We start from the raw sequence: 26,855 nt of genomic DNA on the forward strand, positions 1-26,855 counted from the left end.
ACATGAGGCCTTGCTTAAACTACACAAGAAACTCTGGCCTCTTATTTATGAAGTGCTTGGCAAGAGGATCTGCTAGGTTGTCTTTCAGTTCTGTGACAGGTATGCTCTCAGTTCTACAGTGACTTCGTTGATTGGGTAACATTAGCTCCATCATCCAGGGCATGGAATGCTCAGTGGCTTCCTTGGTGTCACATGGCTGGCTGAGTAACTGTCAAAAATCTGGACTTAGCCAAAAACAGTATGGATGGAAGAAATTCCACTTTACAAGAGAACTCAGGACATTTCCCAACTGGATGGTCTTTTCTGAGATGAACCTCAAGCAGTTGGATGAATGTCAAGACAGACCTAACAGAAGAGAGTCAATGGCCAACAGAGGCAAAAGGGAGGGGCGGGAAGTAATCCCAGTGAATCACCTTCCTGCCAGACTTGAGCTTCCTTTCATTCATTAGATTAGTGATTTCCAGTCTCTGCATTATTAATCTTGACAAGCCTTCTCTGCCTGTTTAAACAAAAAATACTCATGCATTTACTTACCTGCTTGTTCTACATGTGTTTGTGGAGGTCCTTTCTATTGTGTGTTTGACAAAAGTGTTGCTGTTCAGGACCCTATAGAATACAGCTAATCCCACGTGTAGCTTTAATGAAAGTAAACCAAAGTGTACACTTGCTCCTTTGAACCACACCCAGCATGCCGGGCATTTATGTCATCCTTGGTTCTGGTCATGCCAGTGTCCTGCTGCTTCCCACAGCACTGATGCTTCTGCTAGGTCTTCTTTGTGGACTAGCAGAGTCAAATAGTGTTGGTTTACTCCCAGTCTACACTAGAGTCTAGTAAATATTTATTGCAATAAAATAATAGATATTAAGAGTATGAATGTGTGACCAATAATTGTGACTCTGCTGTACCCTATGGGATGTCTATGGGACGTGTTTTTGGAAGGGTGTTTGTATGTTCATAATGCCCCAAAGGTGATGAAGACATTCTCATTTTTCTAATGTGTGGTTTCATAAAGTCCATTCTACAAAGGCAATTATCTCTTTTCTTTACCTGTAAGCTTAGATCTTCTAATTCAAGTGCTTACATACAGAGATAATGTCCTTTGAAAGAAACTAATTAGGTTATTTTTAAAAAATCTAACCAGGTATCATTGAATAAGGTGGACATTGCCTCACAGTTAAGTTTGAATGTAATTTTATATGGCTTTCATATTAAGCCTTATAGTTAAGCTCTCTTTAATTGTCATGATTAAGAGGGTTAGGTCATTATTCTTTTTGAGCTGCAACTGGCATTGGAGGCCAGTGCTCTTAAATTAAGCAGTTCCACTTCTGTGGAACGAGCTAAAAATTGGTTGTACGTTTTCAAGAAGCATTTCTAGTATCTTTTTTTTTCTTTAATATCGATAGTGGATAACTAGTGAGATGTTTATTCTCAGTGGATTTTCAGCTACGACTATCAGATAGGGATTGGGGAAAAACTATTGACAAAGGCAGTATGTTTATTCAATTTAAATGAGATCTAAGGCGACAGTGCATGTGTAGCATTGGGGTCAGCGTATCGAGCGTGTCTAGTAAGTGCATAGCAAATGCTAGCTTTAATTGAAGTGTCTGTTGTTGTAATCATCATCACTCTCCCCCTAATGGCATCTATTCTTCATAATACTCAGTATTGTGTAATACATGTTCAGGAAAGACTGAGTGAACAAAACGTGGGTTCCCCATTTCCCCTTTCCTTTCTTTCCCCACAATAAATGCTTGTCTGCCCTTATAGCTAAGGGAAAAGCTGACATAAAAATTGGCTTGCTGCAAACTTCCTCAGCCCCATTTGTCACCTTACCCTTGGAGCCCAATTGCATGTCAACTCTATGTCCCCTCTGATGCCTGCCAGTGAGGGACAGACTGCAGGTCACTCCCCTATGATCTGCCTTCGCCGCTCAGGCTCTGATCAAGCTTGGCTGATGGATGGGTGGCCTGTTGTTGGAAATGTCTCAACGGGGCTACTCAAGAAATCTGTCTTTGTGATATTTTCTGGGTGGCATCTAGTGCTTGGCCATCAGGAACATGGGCAACAAAGAGCCGCAGTTTGTTGCTTTTGAAAATGTAGGTTTTTTAACTTGCTAAACTGCTTTGCAAAGAATGTGCCTGTTCTCATTGTGATGTAAACCCCATCCGGGGCCTCATAAACTCTGACCTGGATGAACATATTCATCCACAAAGATGTTCTTGCTGTTGTGTGTTTGCTGGTTCATTGCCTCACGTTTCTCTTCAGCCCGGGAAGGACCACGATTTTGACTGTTTTCTTGCTTTGATTCACAGCACTCCAACAGAGTGAATGACATGCACGGTGTGGGGTGTCCTTTCTGAAGGGAGGAGCCTTTCTCTTGGAGAGGATCCTCGATGAGCCTGGCCGAGGCCCGAGGCCCGGGGTCTGCGTGAAGAGGACTAAGGATTAAGTAGGATGTCAACTGAGACAGAACTTCAAGTAGCTGTGAAAACCAGCGCCAAGAAAGACTCCAGGAAGAAAGGTAGGGCTAGCTTTTCTGTGTTAACTCTAGAATAATAGAAACACCAAACTCTGCAGCAGGTCTTAGATTGATGGTGATTTTGTGCTCATGTGCTATGATTCACCAGGTACAACCCCTAGTTATTTCTGTAAGACATAATGTCCTTCTGCTCATGTCCTTTAGCTATTTCTCCATCGGGGTCAACCCCTGTTGACCCCAACTTTGCTCCCACTCCAGACTTTCACCCTGTTGCATTTGTCTTTTGCATACTGCCTTGCTTCTCAAACTCTGACCACACCAGGCTACCGAGGGGTGATTACAGTGGACTGTGGAACCCATCCCCAGTAAGTGTCCAGCATCTGTAGACTGCACTGCTAGTGTGTTCCCAGGTGATGCCGGTTTGGAGGCCACACTGAAAACCACAGAGCCTGCTCTTCTTCATTGCCCTTTTCCTTGTGGATCAGTCCCTGATGTCCAGGCTGGGTTTAGCTCAACCTCCTGAGCTTTTTCTCAGTCCCCAGTAGAGATGACTGCTTGTTTGCTCTGCATCAGTTGCATTTTTGTAGTGTCTCCCTTTATTTAAAATGTCTTATGCTTTTCTGAGTCATCTGGAGTGGTGACACTTAGAACTAGGCCCTGTGCTCACCCCAGGACTCAGCACATGGAAAGTACATAAGAGAAGGTCCACAGATAACTGGTGATGAGGATTGACATGTCCAGAGTCTCTTACAAAGATCATTCTATCGTGATGCATATGTTGGAGGGAGAGTTGGTTCCATGGCTTTATGAATCTGCCTATTGTTAACTGTGTGCCCTTTAGTAATCCAAAGTGTGCTCATCCTCTCCGCCTCCTCTCCCTCCCCTCCCTCGTCCCTTTCCCTCTCCCCCACCCCCCTGCATGTATGTGTGTGTTCCTGTGTATGTGTATGTGATGAAAATTGTGAGTGTGTTTTATGTGTTGTGCATATGTATGTGCATGTGTTGAGTGTATATGTATGTGAGGTTTGTGTGTAGTGTGTGTGTGTGTGTGTGTGTGTGTATCCCCATGATATCAGTTCCTCTTCCCTGTTTTCTCAGCTACATAGAAGGAGTTTAGAAGAGTTCTTTCAGGATTTGAAATCTCTGTGGGCTTGAAAATCAGGATGCCCTTGGTTTCTTTGTGCCTTCAATGATTTGTTGGCCACATCACTGTGCCTGCCTAATCATGTTTTGTGATGGCATCTGTCTGGCACCTGTGAAGCTCCTGGCATAAATGGAATCTACATTCAGCCCCTGGGCCATCAGAACTCCAGGACGGACTATAAATTTTGTGTTTGATGTTTATATGAAACACAAATATTTTGGAGACAGTCTGTTTTATTGCCTGAAACTTCATGTAGACCTTGCTTTTTATGCCTCCCAGTCTGAGAATAGTAGACAAAAAGCAAACGGGCAAGGGAACAGGTCTTGGGAGACGGCCGTGTGGGGAGAGGGCTGTAAAGTCTGCTGGCTCTAGAATTCAAATGATTTTGCAGCAGAAACTGACAAGTTGTATTTTTGCTTCCAAATTAACCTTTCTGCTAAACTTGTGCTCTTGAATGTTTAATGCCTTAAAATTTTATCTTAGAGAATATTTTAATGTGCAAAACTCAGCAATTTGAAGAGACGATTTTTGGGCTTTCCAGCACACTAATTTAAGGATTTGGACCTAATGGGAGAGTTATAGTGACCCTTTTACACCCTCCTCGTTTCTACCTCCTCAGAATCTACATGACTAACATAAAATATATTGGAGTATTATCACTTCTTTCTGAGACTGGTGTGAAGTTTGGGCAGGCAAGTCCAAGTTCACGTTCTGACTGTGACACTCCCTCTACACCTGGGTCCACCTCTCCAGCCTCATTTTCCTCTCCTTTAAAATAAGCTATGACAGTATATACTCAGAGGCTGACTGTATAAGTTAATTTAAGTAAGGCAAATAAAATCTACAGCCTAGAACTTGGCGTGTGTTAAATGTTCAATAGAAGTTGGTGGTTTATGTTCTGTCATTTTCTCCCTTGTCTCATTTTCTTTCTTCTCTGTCATCTTTCTGTGACTCAATTTTATTTTCTATTTCCTCAACATGTATTTTGTCTCAGTCAGCTTGAGCCTCCCATACAAATACCATAGATTGGGTGGCTTAAAGCACAAATACGTTTCTTACCGATGGATATGCTAGAGGTGTGAGATCCCCACAGTCCCCCTCCTTACTAAGGCTGTCTTCCGGGCTTGAGGATGACCACCTTCTCACTGGGCCTCGTGGAGTGCAGAGCAGCATTCTCTTTTCTTCTCTTTCCTTCAGTTCCTTTCCCTTCTGCCTCTCTTCTACTTTAGCCCCTGCTTTCCCTCCCCATCCCCTCACCCTGCCTCTCCTCCTTCCTCTTCTCCTCCCCCTACTATATTACTCCCATCTTGAAGGTCCCACTATCACCTCAGCTAGTGCCTTTGTCTGTCTGTCTGTACATTCACATATCCATCCGAGCACCATCCCGCTGGGTCTGAAGGCTTTGCATTTGTGGATTTTGACGGAGCATGGCTGTTTGGTTTATTACAGAGGCCGCTTTGTTCTCCTTCGTCTCTTTTTCTGTTCTGTCATCATGATTATCATAAGCATGGGTTTTTCTTCTTATCATATTTTATAGCAAGGGAGCTGTTAACATATATATATATATATATATATATATATATATATATATATATATATATATATATATATATATAGTAATATATATATTACCAGTTTGTCCCAGAGAATGATTTTATAATTATTTTTACTTGTGTAATAGTAACAAGTACCATAAATGCATATGAACACATGACAATAGAAAATGAATGTGTCATAACAATATTTATTCATTACTTGTAAGGATTTGATAATAAAATAAGTGTTTTGTTAAATGCTTCCACCTTGCTCAAAATAAGTAACTTTAATGGACTACTTTACATATTCATCTTGAATCTTGAACACACTAAGGTTATATCCTTTAGTTACTTTTTGGATTTGTATAGAATCAGCATAACATATGAAAATAAGTATTTTTCCTGTCATATTGCTTTGGCAGAGTCTGTCAGTATATTACTTAATAATAATAACCACCCTTTGTTCTGGAGCAATGAGAAATATTTTAAATGTTATTTAAGTATAATATTTAGCTTTTACTCAAGGTTCATAGTTATAAGTTCTTGTTTATTTTTTAAAGGAAATTGGATCATAATATATTTTTATACTTTCTTCAGAGACTATGTGCATTTTCCTTTTATTGTTGGGGAAATCACCAGTAGATTGTTTACCTTCAATTCCTGGGTCAACTTTACTTAAACCCAGTGTATTATTTTCTTTACCCTGTTGGGTATGATTTGCTAAGTAAAGAAAAAAATTTTAACCCATTGTCACCAGTAGAATTGGTGTATACCTTTCCTATCTTTTGAACTATTTTGTAGCTTGCATTACTGTCATGCCTTCATATATAGATGATGTCAGAAAGGAAACAATGGATAATATGTAGTTCACTTTTATATTTAAAAGATTTCATTGGGTAACATGTGGTTGAAACTATACAATCTGTAAAACTTCATATCTTGATTTATTATCTGCCATTACTTTCCAAAATTATTACATGATTTTACAAAATAAAAGACCCTTACAGGCAAGATTTAGGTGGATCCTAGGGAAGATATTTTATTTCCTGGAGATGAGTACCTTGCATCATGAAAGCTTAGAGGCCCTATTGAATTTATCAGAACCCTATTGGCCTGTTCCTTTAACCTAGACTATAAAAGCAAGTTGGCAGCTTCAAACACACAACACAGGGCATATTTATTCAATGAATAAGTTTCTAGACAGGCTGTGTATGAGGCTTAGCAAGAGTATTCAATATTCAAAAGGGATATGGAAATAGTGAAAAATAAGGTTATTTTCTTCATTTCATAGTTACCATATTGGTGTCACACATACATTTTGTCAATGCCTTTTTCTGGAATGGAATTTTATGGAGGGCCAGATATTTTCAGGTTCCTTACAAGCCACCAAAAGCAGAACCAAATGACTCAGTTCTTGCTAGTTGCATTTCCAGGACTGGGCTGCTGTGGAAGGCAATAGTGGAAGGATTGGTCCTGTGACTAACAGATACAGGCGGTTTTTAGGGCCAGCACCTGGGTTGCATCACCACCTGGTACACACCTGAGTGTGTAGAACGATCACTGTGTTGGATGTGGGAAAGATCTTGTTTTTATTCTAATTTTTCTCCACTTCTGCTGGGTAACCAGAGATGGTAATGGAGCCTTGTCAAGACTGATTTTACTTACCTTTAAAAGGTGCATGTATGTACTCTTAGATATGAGAGGTGGACATTTGTGAGTTGCCATGGTTGTGGGACCTAGCAATGGTAACTTTTTTCTTTTGACCCATCACTATCTTCTGTTTTAGAAACATCAGCAAATTAACATACTGTTCTTGTATTTGTGGTAGAGCTGTATCCCTGGGCTAGCAGTTAACTATAGCAGTGATGAAGATTCAATTTATTGCCAGTAGGATTTTAGACTCAAGGCCTCAGTAATGACAGAGCCCTCCACATCAGCTACATCAGAATGGATTAGAAGCCAGGTGGTCATGGTACATGCCTTTAATCCCAGCACTTGGGAGGCAGAGGCAGTCAGATTTCTGAGTTCGAGGCCACCCTGGCCTACAGAGTGAGTTCCAGGACAGCCAGGACTACACAGAGAAACCCTGTCTCAAAAAAAACCAAAAAAAAAAAAAAAAAAAAATAAAGGATGGGTTTTGTAGGGCCATAGTCAGGGCCCTTACTAGTCAATTACACTTAGGAAATCGTCTGTTAATATTGATAGTTTTTATAATGGCATCATATTCCTTAACTATCTAGAACCCCAGAACACAGAAGGGTAATATTTTCAAGAGTCTTCAAAGATTCTCATCTATTGTTATTTCTGCCTACTGTTCCTTGTAGATGGCTGTGAGGAATGTTGCCTGTAGCTCACTGAGACACTGGATTTGTATTCACCCTTTCTGATATAGAAGCCTTCAGTTTCTTCCACTACCAAAAGGATGTAGAAATTGTAGCTTCTTGCACAAGTTTGAAACATTTGAAACATCCTATTTTTCACAGATGTTTACCGAGCCTCACCCATGAGCTCAGCTGAGACTTGATGCCCTGGGAAGAGAGAATTACCCCAGGAAGAGATGCTAGCTCTCCTCAGTCTGTGCTATAGCAAGTGATTCTAGCTGAGGGGAACATTCTGACTTCTGTAGGTTTTGTTTTTCCCTGGAGAGATAGATTTACTGATTTACTATTTCCCTATGGTTGTTCACTTTTATTACAGTTAATAAAATTAAAAAACAACAACAACAAAACCCTTTATTCCAAGTCGAATCCCAGTGCTAGGCCATAGATAGAGCCTAAAAAGGATTGCTGTATGTTTGAGGTGTATATGGTCCAACTGGAGCTTTAGGACAAGACCCTGTCTCAAAATAAAAATAAAAATAAACATAGACACAAGTAGAGTGATGCTTTAAATTCTGAGCACATCCGCATGTGATTAAGTTCCCTAGAAGTTGAGAGACATAAAATGGTACAAGGAATTAGTGGATAGAGGGAGCAAAACCTGGCTCTCTCTCATAGATGGGATCTTGAGAGATGGAGCTGCCCAACAGTCAGTCATTCAGTGGGTCAAATAGTTGTGACAATTGTTGTTGTCAGTTTGACAGAAATTAGAATTGTGGGAAATGAGTCTCTACTTGATTATGTAAGTTGAAGTGAGAACACACCCGTTGGGTGGTTCCATTCCCTAGGTATGGAATCTTGAGAGAAGGAACTGGCCTTAGTCATTCAGTGGGTCAGATGAGTTGTGATAGTCATTGTTACTTGTCAGTTTGACAGAACTGAGGTATGAAACATTGCAAGGATTTTACTAGTTAATGGACAGGGCCCTGGACACTGGACCCAGGTAAATCTACGGTACTACTCTGTCTTGGTAGTTGTTGTTGTTTGTTTGTTTGTTTTCAAAATGAAGGAATTGTTCACTTTCTTCACTGACTTTGAGCTATTCAAGCTTTAAAGTGCTTTACACCAAGGATTTTATTACAAGATGACATAAATCTCCCTGAGGTAAAGCTCATGGATGCAGGGTTTGGACCTGCAAAAGCAGTAATGGTTTTAGGCCAACCAATCTTAAAGGTGTCCCTGGCTCTACCATCACATGCCATTCAGCGAGTAGGAAGAGGCTTCTGTGTTTTCTGAAGTCACTGATCCTGAATTTGTCAGCGGATGCTGCACTCAGAGTAGTCATTCCCTGAAGACAAACTCATTCCCAGAGCCTGAGTGGGTGCCCTAGATTAAAGCCTCATTCTAACCCAGGTTCTTTCAGAAGAAATCTGGGTTTCCTCAAAGTGCCATTTTTCCTTCTAACAGCGTAGCTCATAGGGCAACATACCAAACTTTTTGCCATGTGGTCCTGACTGCTTTCTTCTCCCTTGCTGTAGCTGATCCACACTGATCTCCAGGTCCTAGGATATATACTTTAGTGGAGATGGTTCCATCTGGAGGATCTTCTCCCTCATCCTGGCCACTTGTTACTCATGCTCACATTCTAGCGTGCAGTAACCATTACACTGGGCCATTATCCTTAACCTTTGGAGCCTCTTTGCATCCTCAGTTAATGAATCACTATTATCAGTATGTGTGACAAGTTGCATGTCTTTCCAACCCATTAATTCTTTATCTTCCTAACTGTCCTCCTCCTAAAGGTACTCCAAGCTAGCTTTTATCTCTCATCTGGAATGTTCTGTAGTCTCCTAAGTGTGTCCTGAGATTTCCTGTATTAGGCATGCCCAACCTTGTGTTGATTTGATCAGGAGATGTGATCATGTCTGTCTGCTTTAAACCTGCCAGGAGAGGCTCCTGATGCCTCAGCTTATCTCTGTGTCTAAGATGCTGTGTGTCCTCGCCCTTTCTTATCTTTCCACGCACATCCCCTTCCACTCTTCATAATCATAGTTCATACAGTGGCTCAAGCAGATGAATTTCAATGCACTCACCCCACTGTGTTGCTTTTGCTTTGGGGGATTTGCACATGCCTTTTCTTCTCGGAGGAAGGAATTCTTTATTTTTTTCAAAGCTAACTCCATGTACATAGTTTCAAGTTAGATGTCCCCCCCCCCCCCCCCCCCCCCCCGCCTCCTAGAAATACTTGGTGATCCATTACTCCTATCCCATACCATCCTGGGGCTTTCAAAGTACCCCTTCCTAATAATCACAATATGTTAATTTAAGGGATTTTTTTTTTCTCCTTTTTTTCACCTATGAGGCTCTGAGTTCTGAAGGAGCAGGGACTATGTGGTCACTCATCTTGGCCACTGAGAACTGAAGTCTCAGGTAAAAGGGATGCAGCAGTGTTTAAAGTATCCCCAAGGAGTGCAGGAATGAGTTCAGAACTATAAGGCTCCTCTGCTCCCCTGGTCTGGCTTGGTCCCCCAGCATTGGTCTCCACTCAGGTCACCACATTGGCTGCAGGTCTCCAGGCATCGTTTAACTATTTTGCAGCCTCTGCCATCAGCTGTGGGTTCCTCACGCAGCACTTGGCATGTGGCATAGGTTCAGTAAATGCTCAGTGAGTAAGTTTTCATGAAGTAAGCAGGGGAAGGATTTGCATAAGGATAAGGGAAAATAGAATAAAAAAAGAATACAAACATCTCTCACAAGAAAGTTGCCTCCTGAGGTTCTTGTTATGTGACAGTCACAATTCTTGCTATTCCAGGAGCTTCTCCTCCTGTCTGGATGTGTGTCCAATCATGTCTCGTGCTGTAATTTAGCATGGTGTGGCCCATATTGATAGTAAGAGCTATATGCTTTGCTGTATTAGTTCATCCCCCTGCTTCATTAAGCTCGGTGTGCTGCCTCTGGCAGTGGCTGGGCCTGAATTTTGATGTTTGGAAGAACAAAGCCCTTCACTTTAGCCCTTTAAGTCCTCACGAGAGCTGTGAGTCAGGTGAAGTGTGTGCTCCCTCTCCGAGTTAGAGAGTCTGTATTTTGGCACATAGTCAACAAATGTGGGACTAGAATGTGGGACTCTGTGATTTCTGTGAGTTTGCTGAGTAGATGTGTCCAGGTGTTCTGGGATTTCAGAAATCTCTCTTTCTGTAGCAGAGGACACCTGCTACAATCCTAAGTGTGTCTATATTACCCATCAGGAGAGCATCACAGAGGTCAAAGGTGGCCACAGAGAATATAATAAATTATCTTCACAAGGAGGGCTAAAGAGATTGCTCAGTGGGTATACACACTTGCTGTTCTTTCAGAAGAGCTAGGTTAGGTCCCTATGAAGAACACGTACATGATGACTCACAACCATTCATAACTCCAGTTCCAGGGGAATCCGATGTCTCCTGGTCTCTACAGGCACTATGTATGCAGGTGACACACACACACACACACACACACACACACACTTTTAAGTGAAGCACTCAAATATGTAAAATTAAAAAAAAAAACTAAAAGGATCTACTGCATAGTATTTATGTATTATACCATATAGAAGTCACTCTGTTCCACTGCTTTCCAGCAGTGACTATTGAATAAAACCTCTGCAAAAGTTCAGGTCCCAGGGGCCTCCTTCCCACTGTGAAGCAGGAACTTTAGATTCTGTTTACCTTCATAAAAAAATCCATTTGTGATTGTAGATTCTTCCCTTTGGTTTGGGGAACACCATCATTTGAGTCTTTTACCTCCCTTGGCTGGTCATACCGCTCTAGGGAGAACTTGCATGCTAATTGTTAAATCAGAGGCAAGAAAAGCCACGCAGGAACTCACACATTGGACGGAGCCCAGCAGATGATGAATAGCAGACCTGAATCTTATCATGTATTTCAGGATGATGTACGGTACTGTTGGAAACTGCCTTTGACAAATGCGCACGGGAAGGGGAATTATCTCCAACAATGAAAAATGTTCTTATTATGTGATCCTAAAAAGGATCAGGACCCCTATCACTGGGAAGATGATCATCCCTATATCCCGTATTAACAGCAGTACAGAAGAGTGTGTTAAAGACATTGGACATTGTACAGAGGCGGTGATGGATAACATGAGTGTTGAAATCAGGTTGGACAAAGGAAAGGCTGCTTGATGCTTGATAGCAGGTCCAAAGCTTGCAGCTCACTAAGGTCTCTTTTAGTCCTCACTTCACGAGGATCTGTGAAATATGTTCTGCCCTTTCTGTCAGTATCCCATAGCTTTTAGTAAGTTCAATGTTATACTTTAACTAGTAGAAAGTACATTATATATGTTGGTAAGAAATAAAACAGATGTGCAAATGATTTTGAATATTTATTTTAATTCTCTTTTCACAATTTACACCCCTTTGTTTACCCTTACATTGAACCTATAAAAGCCATAGAGAGGGCTGGAGAGATAGCTCAGTGGTTAAGAGCACTGACTGCTCTTCCAAGGGTCCTGAGTTCAAATCCCAGCAACTACATGGTGGCTCACAACCATCTATGATGCTCTCTTCTGGTGTGTCTAAAGACAGCTGTAGTATACTTACATATAATAATAAATAAATCTTAAAAATAAGTCATAGAGAATCAGCAGCTCTTGGTCCACAGCCAAAAGCTGGAAGTTGGGATTTGAACCTGAGCAATCTGCATTCATCTCATGCTTTGTTGACCATAGTATCCTCTACTGAAAAGCCTTCTGGCATTTAGAATGATGGATCAGATGAGCATGTATAGAATGGTAGAAGGAGCCCTAATTCACTTGTTTACACAGAGCAGTGCTGTCCATCCTTTATTTTGAAGTTGAAGTTGGGACATAACATTGCCATCTACAAGTTGACTTTTACTGCATTTACAATTGTCCTAGAACATAACATAGGTGATGCCACCTGTCCTGTTGGTATCAGGTGGATATATCTTGAGGGGGTGATCCAGAAAGGTTAGTTGCTTTAAGAATGCTAAAACATTAACTTTGTTAAATACAAGGCTCTATGAAATTTTTAACTCCTGTCTTCTTTCTCTTCCTATTGTTTAACTATCTTCCATTTCCCCCACTTGTTTCCCATACCCATTTAAAATGGTTTACTAAAGCCAGCAGAATGATGGCCCTACAAGACTGTGATCAGGTCTTGGACTCAAGGATCTTAAAGATGTGCTGTGAACAATGGGAAGCTATGAGGCAGTAGTAGTTGCTTACAGCAAGCTGAAATCACATAGCAGAGGGAACCAATCATCCATGGGCTTCCCAGGGGTTAAGAGATTTAAGTAAAGGTCCTTGGGGTTCAGATGGCTGTTAAGCAGTTCAATGAATACTTAGTGAAATGATCACCATTCCACAGACATTGTCTACCCATAACTCTTAAAGCACTTAGATGGGTTCTGTGAACAGCAAAGCCCACCCTTTCCCCACAGACAGACAGACCAGCAAATCAGACATCTTGAATGGTAACTTGTTCTCCCTTCTTCAGCATTGTAGTGTCTTGAAGATAGTATATTTTATATATCTCATGTTATGAACAGGGTCTGGTACACAGTATGCATTCAATATGCATTTGTTGAACAGTAAATCAGCCTTCATTATATAGGCAATTTTTGGCCTTTGGCTTATATTTTCCTAGAATCAGCCATTTATATTCCATTAGTTTTTCTTTAATGTTTTGAAATAATCGTTGCTGTGGTTTCCCCTCCTGTTCTCAAAGCTATAGATTACAAATAGATTTTTGTATGATTTGCCAATGTAGATCAATTTTAATGGCAGCCTCAAGTGCTCTGGGGAGTGTTTGTAGCCCAGCATTTTCTTCAGCAAGCAATTAACACTCAAGTATATTTCCTTGTGATGCTTCTTTTCTGAACATGAGTATATGCAGAGATGCATGCAAACATATATAATCAAATCCTGTTCTGTATTTACCTCTGTATTATTTTTCAGTAAATCTCTATTACCATACAATAAAAAGAAGGTGATTATCGCTTTTAAGCAAGGTGAGTGGTGTACTTTTCTTTAGTCTTTTCTCACAGAACCTCTGTCCTTACCCTTGCACCTGTGTTGCCGGTTTTCACTGGTCCATTTTGTTCTACATTCCTCAAGGTATGTAGAACGTAGGACTCTTTTTAATTGTTGATAGTTTGCATTGCCTTTTGTCATTGAATAGATTCTGTGAGGACTGTGTGGTGTAGATGGGAGGATATAACTTGTTTTCCTACAAGGAGAAGAAAACAGTTGCGGGCTGGGTGCCCCTTAGCTGGATCCAGTACTCTAGCACAGTGCTGGCATTAGGATTCACCAGTGGAAACCTGGGGGACTGAGTGCTTTTTGCAGTTGAAATCTTCTAACCCCAGCTTATCAACTTTAATATGCTGTCTTGGTGCCTTGATTTTTTTTTTTTTGGTTCATCTATTTTAATGTGATAGAATATAAAAATTGAGCTCACTTTTGTTTCCTTACAATGACTTTAGGGGATTTTGGCTGATAACCTCTCCTTCGCCTCTCAGGGATTCGAATTTTAAACACCCCCAAATACATTTTTCTGATATCTGCCATCAAGTGATTAGTGCAACTATTTAGTTCTGGTCTTCTTTCCTATTCTTAGTAGATTTATTTTCTCTCCTTAGAATTCTACTCCCACCCTCTCTGTCTGGGAGACTGGAGATGTCATTTAAACATTGCTTATTAGGATTCCATTATTTGCCTCATATACAGTCAGCTAAATCAAAAAGTCAGGCAGTGTTTTTAAATTGCAAATTTAAATGACAATTTATAGGCCAGGTCTACTGGAAATTTTCTGTCCTTGGCATCCATCAGTGTCTATGGGTGTATAGTTTTATATTCTCCCTGCCTCTCTCCCTCCCTCCCTCTTTTCTCCGTCTCACCTCCTACTTCACCCCTGCATGCATATTATGCCAGAAAGATCAGAACTACTTTAAACGAAACAAAATATAGCTCTTAGTTGAAAGATACTGTGGACAAACACCCAGTCCCAGACCTTACTTAACTGTTAGTTCCTTCTTCTCCCTTCCTTCTTCCTTCCCCTTGCTTATACCTTAAAGAAGTTTGCATTTGTCACTTTATTTTAAAGTGTTTTAAAGATTCATGCACACACACACACACACACACACACACACACACACACATATGCACAGTGAATGCCAGGAAAGTACCAGCTTCAAGAGTATTCATAAAACAAAACAGAACAAGACAAAAAAAAAAAAAAAACCAAAGTGGCACTCATATCATCGTTGATATTTATTGAGTATTATTCACCAGACTCTATTATGTGGGTTTCTCCATTAACGTGTGTGACATAATCATCTTGGGTGTGTATAAAATGGCTTGAAATTCATGGGAGGTGACAGTGAATTACTGAGCACTGAAGGTCAAGCAGGATAGAGCTTTTTTGCTTTTGCCTTAGAATACTTTTGACCACAGCAGCCTGTTTTCATTTGTAGGGGTGGGGGAGGATTTGGAGTCTATGTGGTTTCTCTGTTTCATAAAAAAAATGACAAGTTGAAAAGTCTTCTCACTATGCCTTGCTGAGTTTTAATTTTTAGCAGATTGGGTTAGAAGAGGCAGCTTTAAACCTTGAAATCATCTTCATTTATCGGTCCATTTTCTCTGGGATCAGAGTAGATTGGCAAAGCATTATGATCTTCCATTTCAGAGTTGAAGGATTATCCATCTTGATGGATGAAATCATCTCTAAAATCCTTCTGGAGCTGGTTGAGGGGTTGGTCTGTTTTAGAAAATGCCTGTGTTCCCAGCAACCTAGTAACCTTAGAAATGAAAATTAATGGGATAAAGTTTGCATCTTGAAGACCTGCATTTAAAGGGCAAGTCCACTGCATCTATTGTATCAGACTTTCCCAACTATATCAAGAGCTAGAGTGTCCTTTCTGTTTGGTTTCTACTCAGCAGTCTCCAATGCCAAAGGCAGAGGGACATATTTTCTTCAGACATAGGAAGTAATGTCATGGGGAGCTGGGGAGTCTTTCTCAGGCTGATGGGAAAAAGTGGAGAGGGTGTCTTTAGCTTACAACTCAGGTTTGCTCTGGGTGAAGGAGATAGAAGGAAGGAAGGAAGGAAGGAAGGAAGGAAGGAAGGAAGGAAGGAAGGAAGGAAGGAAGGAAGGAAGGAAGGAAGGAAGGGAGGGAGGGAGGGAGGGAGAAAAGGGAGAAAGGGAGGGAGGAAGGAAGGATGGAAGGGAAAGAGGGAGGGAGGGAGGGAGGGAGGGAGGGAGGGAGGGAGGGAGGGAGGGAAAGAGAGAAGGAAAGAAGGAAACAGGGAAGGAAGCTAGATTGGAAGATACACTTAAGAGACTTAAGTGTCCTGCTAAGGAAATTTCAGCAAGATCATTGGTAAGTTTCCGAGCCAACCTCACTCTCCATCCTATTGGTCCTTCAGTTGCCATGAGTGGTCCCTGGGAAATGCATTGCTGGAGCAGCTATACAGGTAGACATCTAAGGGCAGCTCTTGTGCCACTTAGCCAGTTCTTCCTGTGTGGTCAGAGAGCTGTAAGATTCATGCTCAAGGGCCACATGCAATGAAAGATTCATTCACACTACATGTACATAGTAGACATTTCTATGAAACACCCTTTCACATCTCCATCCCCCCCCCCCTTTCACTCTCATCCACCACAGACAGAATAACTAAATAGATGGCTCTCCACATGTGACCCACCCCTCATAAGCCAAGGTGGGCAAATGGGTGTCAAGTATGCTGCTGGTGGAAATTGGGGTTACCAGTCTCTCTGGCAAGTTGGTCCAGTTATTCCTTAGAACATGTTAACCTTTCTTGGTCTAAAGGAACTGGAGAATAAAAAAGAGGGTGAGAAAGCAGTTACTTCTTAGTATCCAAAGAGAAAGCCCTGGTGTCATCCTTGTACCACTCCCAAAGGAAGGCTCTTTAAAGGCTAGGTGGGCAGTGTGGTAGTCTGAGGACTGGTGTATAACACTGGAGAGCTAAGCTGAAGTCTAGTTAGGAGCAATAGGCAGCTTTTATGCTTTAGCTCTCTGGTCATTCCTCTATCTGACTCCATGGTTCTTCCTTGACCCTGGCTTGTGCAGCCCAAAGCTGCCACAGAGTAGGTACCCGGTAAATGTTTACAGAACAGACAGTCATCCAGATGGAATGATGGTTGCCCTAGGCAGTGAGAAGTACTTCCTGGTGGCAATAGGAAGCAGTCATCCTGCCCCAAAGCAAATTGTTTTTCCCCTTCAAAGTGTGGGCAGAAGTGAGTTCCCACCGTGGCTCTCAAGTATGCTCATGTGATACATTCTTTGATCCCAAACTCCTGTAGGGTTTGAATCTTCGGGAGCTATAGCAGCTGCCCACTTCATAGCTGTCCAGTGCCCAATAAGTTAATGCAAATTAACTCAGCAAAGATGAAAATGTTGGCGACTTAATGAACTGAGCCGGCACCTGTTCCTTCAGCACTTGGGCGACATCTTTTTGAGCTGCTTAAGCTAAGGTGGTATCAGACTCACGCTTTCTGGAGAATGGCTTGCTGAGGAATGACCTGATGCAGTTATTACATGGTACTTTCCTTCATCTTTCACCGACTTACAGTTAGTTCCCTTCGGATGGCAGATGTGAAGATTCTCAGATAAAAAAACTTTGGAAGCTTCCTACATAAAGACACACCCCTGTGTCCCCTACTGCCCACCCTGCCTCAGACCCTGCAGATCCAGAAGATGCTCTGCGTGGTACAGAAAGCATATGTGTGTCATTCCAGTGGGCTGAGTGTGATTCTTCATCTTTGCATGGAGGAGCCCAGTGCTGGGGCCATGTAGGCTGCCTGGTGTTCATAGCGACTCAGGATACTACAAAGCCACATGGGGGCGTGCTCAGTTGAGGAAACAGGTGCTCTCTAGCAGGGCCTGGCACAGCTTGGATGCCTTGTCAGTATTTGGTGGAATGAATCTGCGATGATCGTGCTTTTAGTATGCTAGCAGAAGAGGACCCAGCCTCCAGCTTTGCTTCTATGTTTCTGAACATGTTGATAAAGATGGGTAAATCTGGTCCTTCCTTGTATGGTTTTAAACTATGACCTGATGCATTTATTACATCATACATATAAGTACACAGCAAACATTCTAACAACTTGCATTAATAATGAAAAAAAAGTTGTTTCATTCACTTCAATTTCCTTATTGATAAGATGGGACCCGTTTCATTTACATCCAACACCCGATGTTTCATTACATTGGAACACGTGGGTGTTTGGTTCAGGACTCAGGAAGAGGTAGATGCTGTCATCACTATTGGATGACTTTCAAGGCACATGCTATGCTACCAAGCAACCTGAAATTTCATGCAGGAGAAAGGGCTGAGCCAGGTGTTCCCAGACTGACACACACAGTATCTTCCCCTTTCCTTTCCTCTTTTTTATTTGTCCTTCTCCCTGAAAAGACTTGGGAGTTTTTAGAGAGACCTTGGGCTACATTATCAGACTTTCACGGAAATAGACTTGCATAATTCTCATGACCTAAAGCCAAGCCCACATTACCAAAAAATAAAATGCAAAAGCAAATCAACCAACCCCTCCCCCACCCAAAAAATCCCCTTAATCCTATGCTCTTGTCTCAGTCACAAGAATGATTGTCCGCAGCCTGTCACCGTAGGTGGTTCACAGAGAATGTCCAGGTAGTAACCTTTCTGTCACTGCAGACACACTTCTCCTTACCCTGATCAACTCTGAGCCTCCAGACCATGTCCTCCTCAGGATGGCAAGAGTTGGTCATCTTAAGATGAGAGGGTGAAGGGAATATTCCAGAAGGAGCAATGGCAGGGGTTACATTCTGTATTGTGAGGTAGATCAAAACTGTTCATGTGCTCAGGATAAACAGAGCATCCCCCTCTGGCAAACTTTTGTGGCACCTCCCAAAGAACCTAACACCCCGTAAGATGTGGGTCCTACTCTCTTGTCAGACTGAGGCAAGCAAAAGACAAAAGCTCCCTTGCTCTTTAAAAACCAGCACAAGGTATAGCTGTCTCCTGGAAGCACGGGGGAATAGTCATGTCTTGAAGCCTTTTCTGACAGGCTAGCTTTCTGTGGCAGCAAGGGTAGGCTAAGAACTAGAGTAGGTTAGGAACTCCTGCTACTTCTGTTTATTTTCAGATTCTCTTTTCTCTCATGAAAGCAGGGAAGACAAGGGAACAGACCCCCCAAAGCAGTAGCTCTTTATGCTCTTCTGAAATCAGGCTCCGGAGTCTCCCATCTGCTCATGGTGGAGGACTGAGGGCAGGGCAATGGGAGAAACCTGTTCCCTCTCCTTACTCCAGCAGCCGCTGGTTCTCTTCTATCATGCTTCCCTGACAGAGAAGCTCCTTTGGCCCAGCAGAGTTCCAGCCATCTCCCAGGCCCATCCCTTGGCCTGGGTCTGGTCAGACGGCCCACTCCTTTTGTGGGTCTAATCCTCTGGTGAGTAGCCACCTTCTCTCTCACTGATCTTGGAATGGCTTCTTTCTTCCCTGAGTTTTCAGCTTTTTCTGTGCCATTGTAAATGTTCTCTGTTTTAAATTCCCTCTGGATAACTGACCAGGGCTTGTTTTGCCTGACTGGATCTCAGTGGGTAGATCCTCTGTGTTTGAAACCTAGCCCCACTGTATCTGTGAACTGGAACCCTGGAGAGGCTCCTTAACACAGAGAACCCCACATTTCTGCCTCCTCCCCCTGAATCTAGATTTGGAATTAGACTAGATTCCAGCAGAGGGCACAGTGCACAGTGCACAGTAGGTATAGGAGTGCTGACTCTTGTTTTATTGCATTCAGAAAGCCACTTCCTTCCTGAGGAAGGATCCTGATGTTTTTACTCTTTGCCTCTTAGCTACTTGCCACACACTTGACACCTAAGGAAGGAAGTAAACTTAACACACTGTTTCGTGACACCAGGATTTGGATATTTTGAAAGCCTCTGTCAACATCATCCAATACTCTTCAAGGAAGGCTTGCATGGGTTTCCTAGTGCTGTTCTACCAGTGCTGTTCTGTTCAGTTCCACAACAGAAGTGCCTGTGAAATCTTAATTGCCATAACTTTCCCAAATAAGAAATGTCATAGCCACCCCTGGGATGTACCTTTCATGTCACCACACACTTCCTCCTATTTCTCAGCAGCTTCAACAAGTTGTTGTTGTTGTTGTTTGTTTGTTTGTTGAGGGTTTTTTTTTTGGGGGGGGGGGGGTCTGTGCTTTCTCTACCATTGTTTCTTCTCTCCTCCTTCCCCAGAGTTGCCCAAAGCTGAATCCTTGGCCGTGTCTCTGATTGTGGCTCACCCTGGGTGAACACAGATGGTTCCCTCTGCCATGCTTCCTGGAGCCAGATGCTCTTGCTTAGGGGCAGAAATCCTAAGGTTTCATTAGTCACACTTGCTATAAGTACAAACCCTCTAGTGGGCTTGTCGAACATGGACAAATCCCGGTGTGTAAATATTTATGGATTAGAAATCAAATATTAAATATTTACCTCAGCTTTGTGGAATTATAAATGATATAATAAACCCCGTTGGGAGTTGGAATAGTGGTGGTTAAAACCCACTCTTGTGTTTAATTGTTTCCCATCCCCCACTCCCCACCACCAAGTGTTGGGGAGCTTGGGATGCTGGCGGAAAGGCAGCCTTTGGATTTTTAAGTTTGGATCTGTTTCATATTTCTAATGTTTCCTCTGGGTTATATGATGCATGCCTCAGAGAGGGCATCTCAGCCCCATAGTTGTCACCACCACTGTGTGTCATGATCACCTGAAACTGTTTTGAAAAAGTCAGAGGTGGGTATGTGTCAGCTTGGACACATGCAAGATGCTAGACGTTTCCCTACAAAGACTGCCCTGGGAGGCCCAAGGCTGTGGGGACAAGAGGCACCCAGGTCTAAGTCTCATCTTCGTTATTGAATGCTACATATCTTAGAGAAAACACTCTCTAACTCAATATTTCTCTCCTAAAGCCAATGTAACAAATAGCCTCAAGTTTGTTCACTCAGAATGACATAGATCTGGAGGCCTAATGGTATTGTTGAGGTTGTACTCCTGGTGGCAGCTCCGAGACTCCGCCCTTGCCGTCCTCAGGCTACGATGACTGCTGCTCATCCTTGGCTTTCAACTCTGCCTTTAGCTAGTCTGCCCCTCTGTGTCTCCTATGGTATACTTGACATTGGATCTCAGGCCAACCTGAGTAGTAAAGAATGATCCTAAGATTCATATTTTAATTGCAGCTGTAGAGACAGTTTTTTCCCCCAGCGTGGATTTTCAATATCTTTCTAGGACCATTATTTAGCCTATACTCTGTCAAAACGGCTAATAATGTCTTTCATTGACCCTAGATTGGGTTACTGGGCAGTTGAGCCATATATTTACTTAGACTGTGGGTATTTTGTTTTCTTGTGGAGGTTGGCAGATAGGAGAATGCCCCCTTGGCATCCTGGCCAGGGACCATTTGATTAATGGTGGCTTCTTCTATTACAATTCACAAAGTATGGGTCATATTACATGTTCATGGTCCTGCAGATATAAAATATGTCACTTTCCTAAGACACTAGGCAGGGAGGGAGGCAACATTATAGTCCCTAGTGATAAGCACCTTTGTGAGGGTAATTGACAGATGCCCTGGGTGATTAGAGAAGACTTCCCAAGGGAATGATGTGGGCACTATTTATGCAGATCAATGGGTGTGGCCCTCTCTTCTCCCTTGAGGCTCTTGGTCACCTGCCAACAAGGAAGGGCAAAGGGACAGAGATGGAAGAATGGGACTTCCTATGGAAATGACAACCAGGATCAGCTTCAGAGAGGCAGCTCAATTTGAATTAGGGTGAATCAAGGGCTATGTAGCTTTTGGGGAATTAGGTAGGGTGGGTATGCATCAGCATCACTGGCTACAGCTTAGAGAACCTCACTGGCATGTAATCCAGAAATTGTAAGTGGTGGTTGGACAGATTCTTATCAGGAAAAGGGACGTTGAACCTGTAATCTCACCAAGGTTATGTGATGTTCTGTAGGTAGAGGATGGGGGTTTCAGGCTCCCCAGAGACCGGAGGAGAAGAAGCTCTGCTGGTAAAGGGAGTACCCCATTTTGCAAGGAGCTCAAAGAGTCTTCTGGACAATGGTAGTCTTTGACCTTAATTAGCAAGGCTCAACTGATGGGAACAAAGGTAAAGTGCACTTCATGCCTCCTGAGAAACCACAGGTACTGAGTGTTTAGGAATTAGATATTTCTGGGAGATAGGAGGAAATCGGGAATATTGGAACACAGAGTTCTGGAAGCAGAGCTATGGGGGTGAGGCAGCCACAGGAAACAAAGCCAGATACCATGTGATGCTCGCAAGGGAAAATAGGAATCCCATCTCACTGGGGATGAGAGAGAAAATAGTTTAACCACAACATGTGCCTGGTTATTGAAGAGCTCAGCTCCTTGCCACCTTGCCCTGTAGCAGTATGCAGACACCACTCCACATCTTCCTTCAACCGCTTGCAGTGTTTTACTCCTGTAAACCCTCTGTATTTTTATTCCCTCTGTATTTATTGGAAGCCCCTCAGTCCAGGACCTCCGCTCTATCGAGTGCCTCTGGGCTGCCTTCACTTGGCCCTCTATAGCTTTCTTTCAATGAGTTTTACTGCTGTGGGAATTGTGGCACCAAGCAACAGAGGTGGATGGAATTCTTTCTGAAGTCTTCTCTGACCCCTGTGCTCCTGAATTGAGTCTGTTTACATAAGAAGGTAACATTTGCTTTGGGGGGTCAAAGTGTACACATACCATGTGGGACCAATTGTTTCTGATTTCTCTGGAGACTGGGAACTAGTTACACCGAAGCTCGCTTACCGGCTGTCACATGCTTTCTTATTGGTTTACATGTATAGATCCAGTTATGTTTACCATCCACACGAGTGCTGCATTCTCAATAATTCATAGAAATGTCGTATGAAATTAATCTATAGTGAGAACTCAAACTTGACTAAAGTCAAACCACCGTGCCCAGGAATGTCTTTGTTAACTGACAGCATCCATCTTGGGTTTCTTTCTTTCTTTCTTTCTTTCTTTCTTTCTTTCTTTCTTTCTTTCTTTCTTTCTTTCTTTCTTTCTTTCTTTCTTTCTTTCTTTCTTTCTTTCTTTCTCTCTCTCTCTCTCTCTCTTCCTTCCTTCCTCCCTCCCTCCTCTCTCTCTCTTTCTTTCTTTCTTTCTTTCTTTCTTTCTTTCTTTCTTTCTTTCTTTCTTTCTTTCTTTCTTATGTTTCATGAGTTCTGAATTCTCCTGTAAGAAGAGCCAGATTGAGGAAATCATTAATCTCTGACAATTGTGTAGATATAATTAAAGATATGTGATTATAAAAATACCTGCTATCTCAAATTACTTCCTAAAGGAACAAGGAGTGGGGACAGAGAGTGTTCTATTTAAAATGTCAGATACAGGCATATTACCTTGAGTAGTCAAAGCACTGTGAGCCTGTCAGTCATGAAAACTGACAATTAGCTCCATAAATAGATTTTACAGGCTGTCATACAAGAACGTACATCCTGCACGACTGAGGTGCATGAAAATTAGAGCTGTATTGGCTGTGCTGACTCACAGGCGACTAGAAGGTATATGAGGCAGAGGATGAGCTCTTTGGAGCACTTATATGATCCCTGGAGGCCTTGGGAATGGCCCACAAGGAGAAGGAAGCTCACTGGTTTCCTCCAGTATCCTTCCACTAGCTCTGCCATTAACTGTTTGCATGAATTCTGGCCATTCTCCTTCTGTCTTCCCAATCTATTTCCTTATCTGAAATGAAGTTAAGCAAGGGCGTCATGCTCTTCTAATGGTTGTTCTGGAGAAGTCAATGGAGCTTGAGGGAAACTTGGCAATTGAAAGAGGAAATACACATAGGTTAGCAGTTGACTTTATGTTACTAAGGTACCTTGTTGATAGTGACAGCTGAGCTGTTTCTATAGGCACCAAGTGGGTGCTCAGAAGGCATAGCTAAGTCCAAGGCCTCAAAATGTCACACAGAAATGACAAACTGAAACTGAGCTTTCTTTTGTCCAGTGAGAAGGAATACCCAGAAAGATAGGGTTAAGGAATGGGGATATCTGTAGATCTACTTCCGGGGTCTGGCCTCCATCCTGGTCCTTCATCTATTAGTTCAATCTTGTTTAAAATACTTGACACCTGTGCCTCTAAGATTTTTTGTCCACAAAATGGGGCAGATGATTTTATAATCACACTCTCTTCAAGGCCGAAATAGCAAGAGTAGCTGATACCAGGGATATGCATAAGAAAATTGCAGCACCACTGTGAAGCTGGGGATTGGAAAAAAATGAGCATTGTCATATGGGGAAGGGGACAGAGGCAGGTCAGAAGCAGTTCCTGTCCCCTCTCTAGTTCTCTGTGTTCAGGGAGTGCAGTTTTCAGTCACTGCGTATTTCATTGGCTAACTGTATTTCATCAAAGAGCAGGGTTCTACACAAACAGGGAGGGTTTTGTCTTTTGTTTACAAAAGTGTCCATGTTCCTAGAATCCTTTCACTTAAGACACATCGATAAAACAAAAAACAATAAATATCTTGTGTGTTGAGTTGGTTCTATTTTAGGTAGTATAATGAGGAATACAGATAGGAAGTACAGAAAAGAAAATTGAAGGTTTTTTTTTGTTTTGTTTTGTTTTGTTTTTTTGGCTTGGGAAGGTAAGGTAAAAAATTACCAAATACAATTTATAACATTTGCAACACAACACACACACACACACACACACACATACACATGTTCTCCTAGGCTAAGATCTCTTTCAGAGGTTTGAGTTCTTTCAGGAGTCTACTTTCTGGTACTGCCATTGGCTAATGTGCTGAAGTCTGCATAAATAAGTATCAACAGTGTGTGATCAGAAACACAGAGTCACACTCTCATCTTCAGCAGCACAAAGAATTCTCTTAGTCTTTTAGAGACCTGGATTCTAGCCAAGTTGGGGTACCTGAAGCAGGTGTAGGGGGTTCTATTAAGCATTTTAAGAAAGGAACTCTCACAGAGAATAAAAGCACACCTGAGAAAATAATTGTAGTCTTATCATGGGGTCACCAAAACCCAAAGTGAGATATTCCCAACTGTATAGGCTCCTCAGGGTGCTTCAAAATAAAGTGTGTCATGCCATCAGCCAAGCATACCGTTCTGGTGGCTCTCAAGTTATATTTCCAAAGGTTGCTAAAAAAAAACCCTTTCTTTCCATTTCTTTCCTTTTCTTTTACTCTCTCAGAAGTATGGCTGTAGTATTGTTTCAGAGATGCCTTGGATGGGATTTTAATCTGATAAGATAAAACCAGGAGTCCCTAGGTTTGAACAAAGGCCTTAGCACATGTCCTTGCTCTGTAAGTGGGGTTTCTGGTGTGAGCCCTAGCAAATTGCAGGCTTACAGGTGGGAGGAGAGAGAAGCCTTAAGTAGATATGAATTTTGCTGGAGTTCTCTTTCTTTCCTGCTGGCTTGAGGCTTTAAAGCTTCCCTCCTCTTATCTCAGTAATTCCTTTTGTCCTTTTGAAATGAGGTGAAAGTGGGGTTGCTTAAGAAGAACCCAGGCTCTCTTCCCTCAATCTTGGGTTAACTCCAGAGTTAGGGTGCCAGAAGCTACCAGCCACATAGAGCTTCCTCTGAGTTGGTACCTCCAGGTCTATGTCTCATAAACTCAAAGGGTGAAGTTTATAGACCACGGAAGGGTTAGTTTCCATATGAATTATCAAAGGGTTGTAAGTTGGAGCTTGGAGAAAAGCAAGGAAGGAGATCAGGAGTGGATCCAGAGATGGGGTAGCATAGAACTTAGTCTAGAGTCTGCATATAGGACTTCCAGCAGAAACTGGGGTAGTAAGGCATGCACCAGGAGGTAAGCAGGTCAATCCTGTTGGCCTGTCTGTCCTGTCCAAGTGCCTTTCTGTTTTAGCCATATTTACATTTACTGCTTCCACAGAATGGTGGTCATTTAACATTTTATGAAAACAGAAGAAAGAAAATGGGAAACAAGACCAGGGACAAGAGCCCCTCAAACTCTTTTGGGCATTCCTAGCTTCTGGTGCAAACAGGGTAGAACCAAGAGTTTCTGGCTTCTGGACAAGGACACGAACCAGAACTGCTGCTTTTGCGCTCCCTGCCCTAAAATGCCTGACCAATTTTTACTTCCTGTCCCCATCATTTCTGTGCTGTCTCATGTTTGGCATGGGGCAAATGAATTTGAATCCAAACTGCACTATCAAATGTGACCTTGAGTAAGTCATCTAAGCACATTAGAGTCCTGGTTTCTTCATGTGGAAACCATCGCCAAAATGTAACAGATGATACAACCAATGCAGTGACAATTGCTGGCATGAAATCTGGCTCTCTGTCAATGGCATCAGGCCCACCCACCATTCTTTACTTTCTGTGGAGTTACAGCCCAACTGCAGCACTTCCAGCCACTTTGCACTGACAGAGTTTTTCTCCCAGCTTCTCACTGACTCTATCCCTGACATACCTAGCATGGTACTTCTACTGTCCCATTATCACCATCACCATCACCATGGAAACCATTTCTAGTTCTGTTGAAAAGCTTTGACTAGGTGATGAAGCATTTTATATATACAATTTCATCTGTCACACACAATTGAATGAAAATGTATTATCTTATTCTGCAAATGATGGAATGTAGACCTGAAGGCATTCCAGTGACCTCATATGATACTCCCTAACCACAGAGTCCTTGGGCTTCTTGGGGGAGAAGACTTGCAGGAGACCACCTTATATCTGGAGGCAAGCTCATGAGTTCTTCTACTTGGCTTGCCACACTTGACTCAAGTGTGTTGTCTCTGAGGTGGCATGGAAAGGTGTCATCACACAGCAGTCTTGGGCTTGGGAGCCATATTCCCAGGATGTGAAAGCATTTCCAAAGGATCTTTCCTTTCAGAATTTGGATGTGAGCAGAGATGGGAGGATGGTGTGTTGAGGGAGGATGGTGTGTTGCGGGAGGGTGGTGTGTTGGGGCTACTTCATCAACAAAAGAACTCTGCTTTCCCTAGATCACATTTCTTATTTTAAGTTCAATACCTTAAAAAGCCTAGTCCAGCTCTAGCAGGGGAGACCGGATGCAAATGAGTCTCTTACACATGCAAATTGTTTCCTTATAAAGAGCCTTGGTTGAGAGCAGAAAGGAACTAAGACTAAAACTACTGACTACTTAAAGAAAGAGGAAAAAAGTCAACAGAGCAAAACAAATTAAACAAACAAACAAATTAATACATAGAACTGGGCAGTGGTGGTACACACCTCTAATCCCAGCATTTGGGAGGTGGAGGCAGGTGGATTTCTGAGTTCGAGGTCAGCCTGGTCTACAAAGTAAGTTTCAGGATATCCAGGG

At 42.3% G+C, this 26,855-nt stretch overlaps 1 protein-coding gene across 6 annotated transcripts in view; it reads left to right on the plus strand.

Annotated features, from left to right (window-relative positions):
- Nucleotides 1–26,855, plus strand: part of Dab1 (DAB adaptor protein 1) — a 383,273-nt gene that overhangs the window by 118,038 nt on the left and 238,380 nt on the right. For all 6 annotated transcript variants that reach the window (XM_052176879.1, XM_052176883.1, XM_052176878.1 and 3 more), the window contains exon 2: nt 2,314–2,522. In XM_052176879.1, the coding sequence (XP_052032839.1) occupies nt 2,456–2,522 (67 nt within the window). In that variant the 5' untranslated portion in view covers nt 2,314–2,455. The remainder of the gene's footprint in view (nt 1–2,313; nt 2,523–26,855) is intronic.

This window comes from Apodemus sylvaticus, chromosome 3 (genome assembly GCF_947179515.1).
Source record: "Apodemus sylvaticus chromosome 3, mApoSyl1.1, whole genome shotgun sequence".
NCBI classification, from domain to species: Eukaryota; Metazoa; Chordata; class Mammalia; order Rodentia; family Muridae; genus Apodemus; species Apodemus sylvaticus.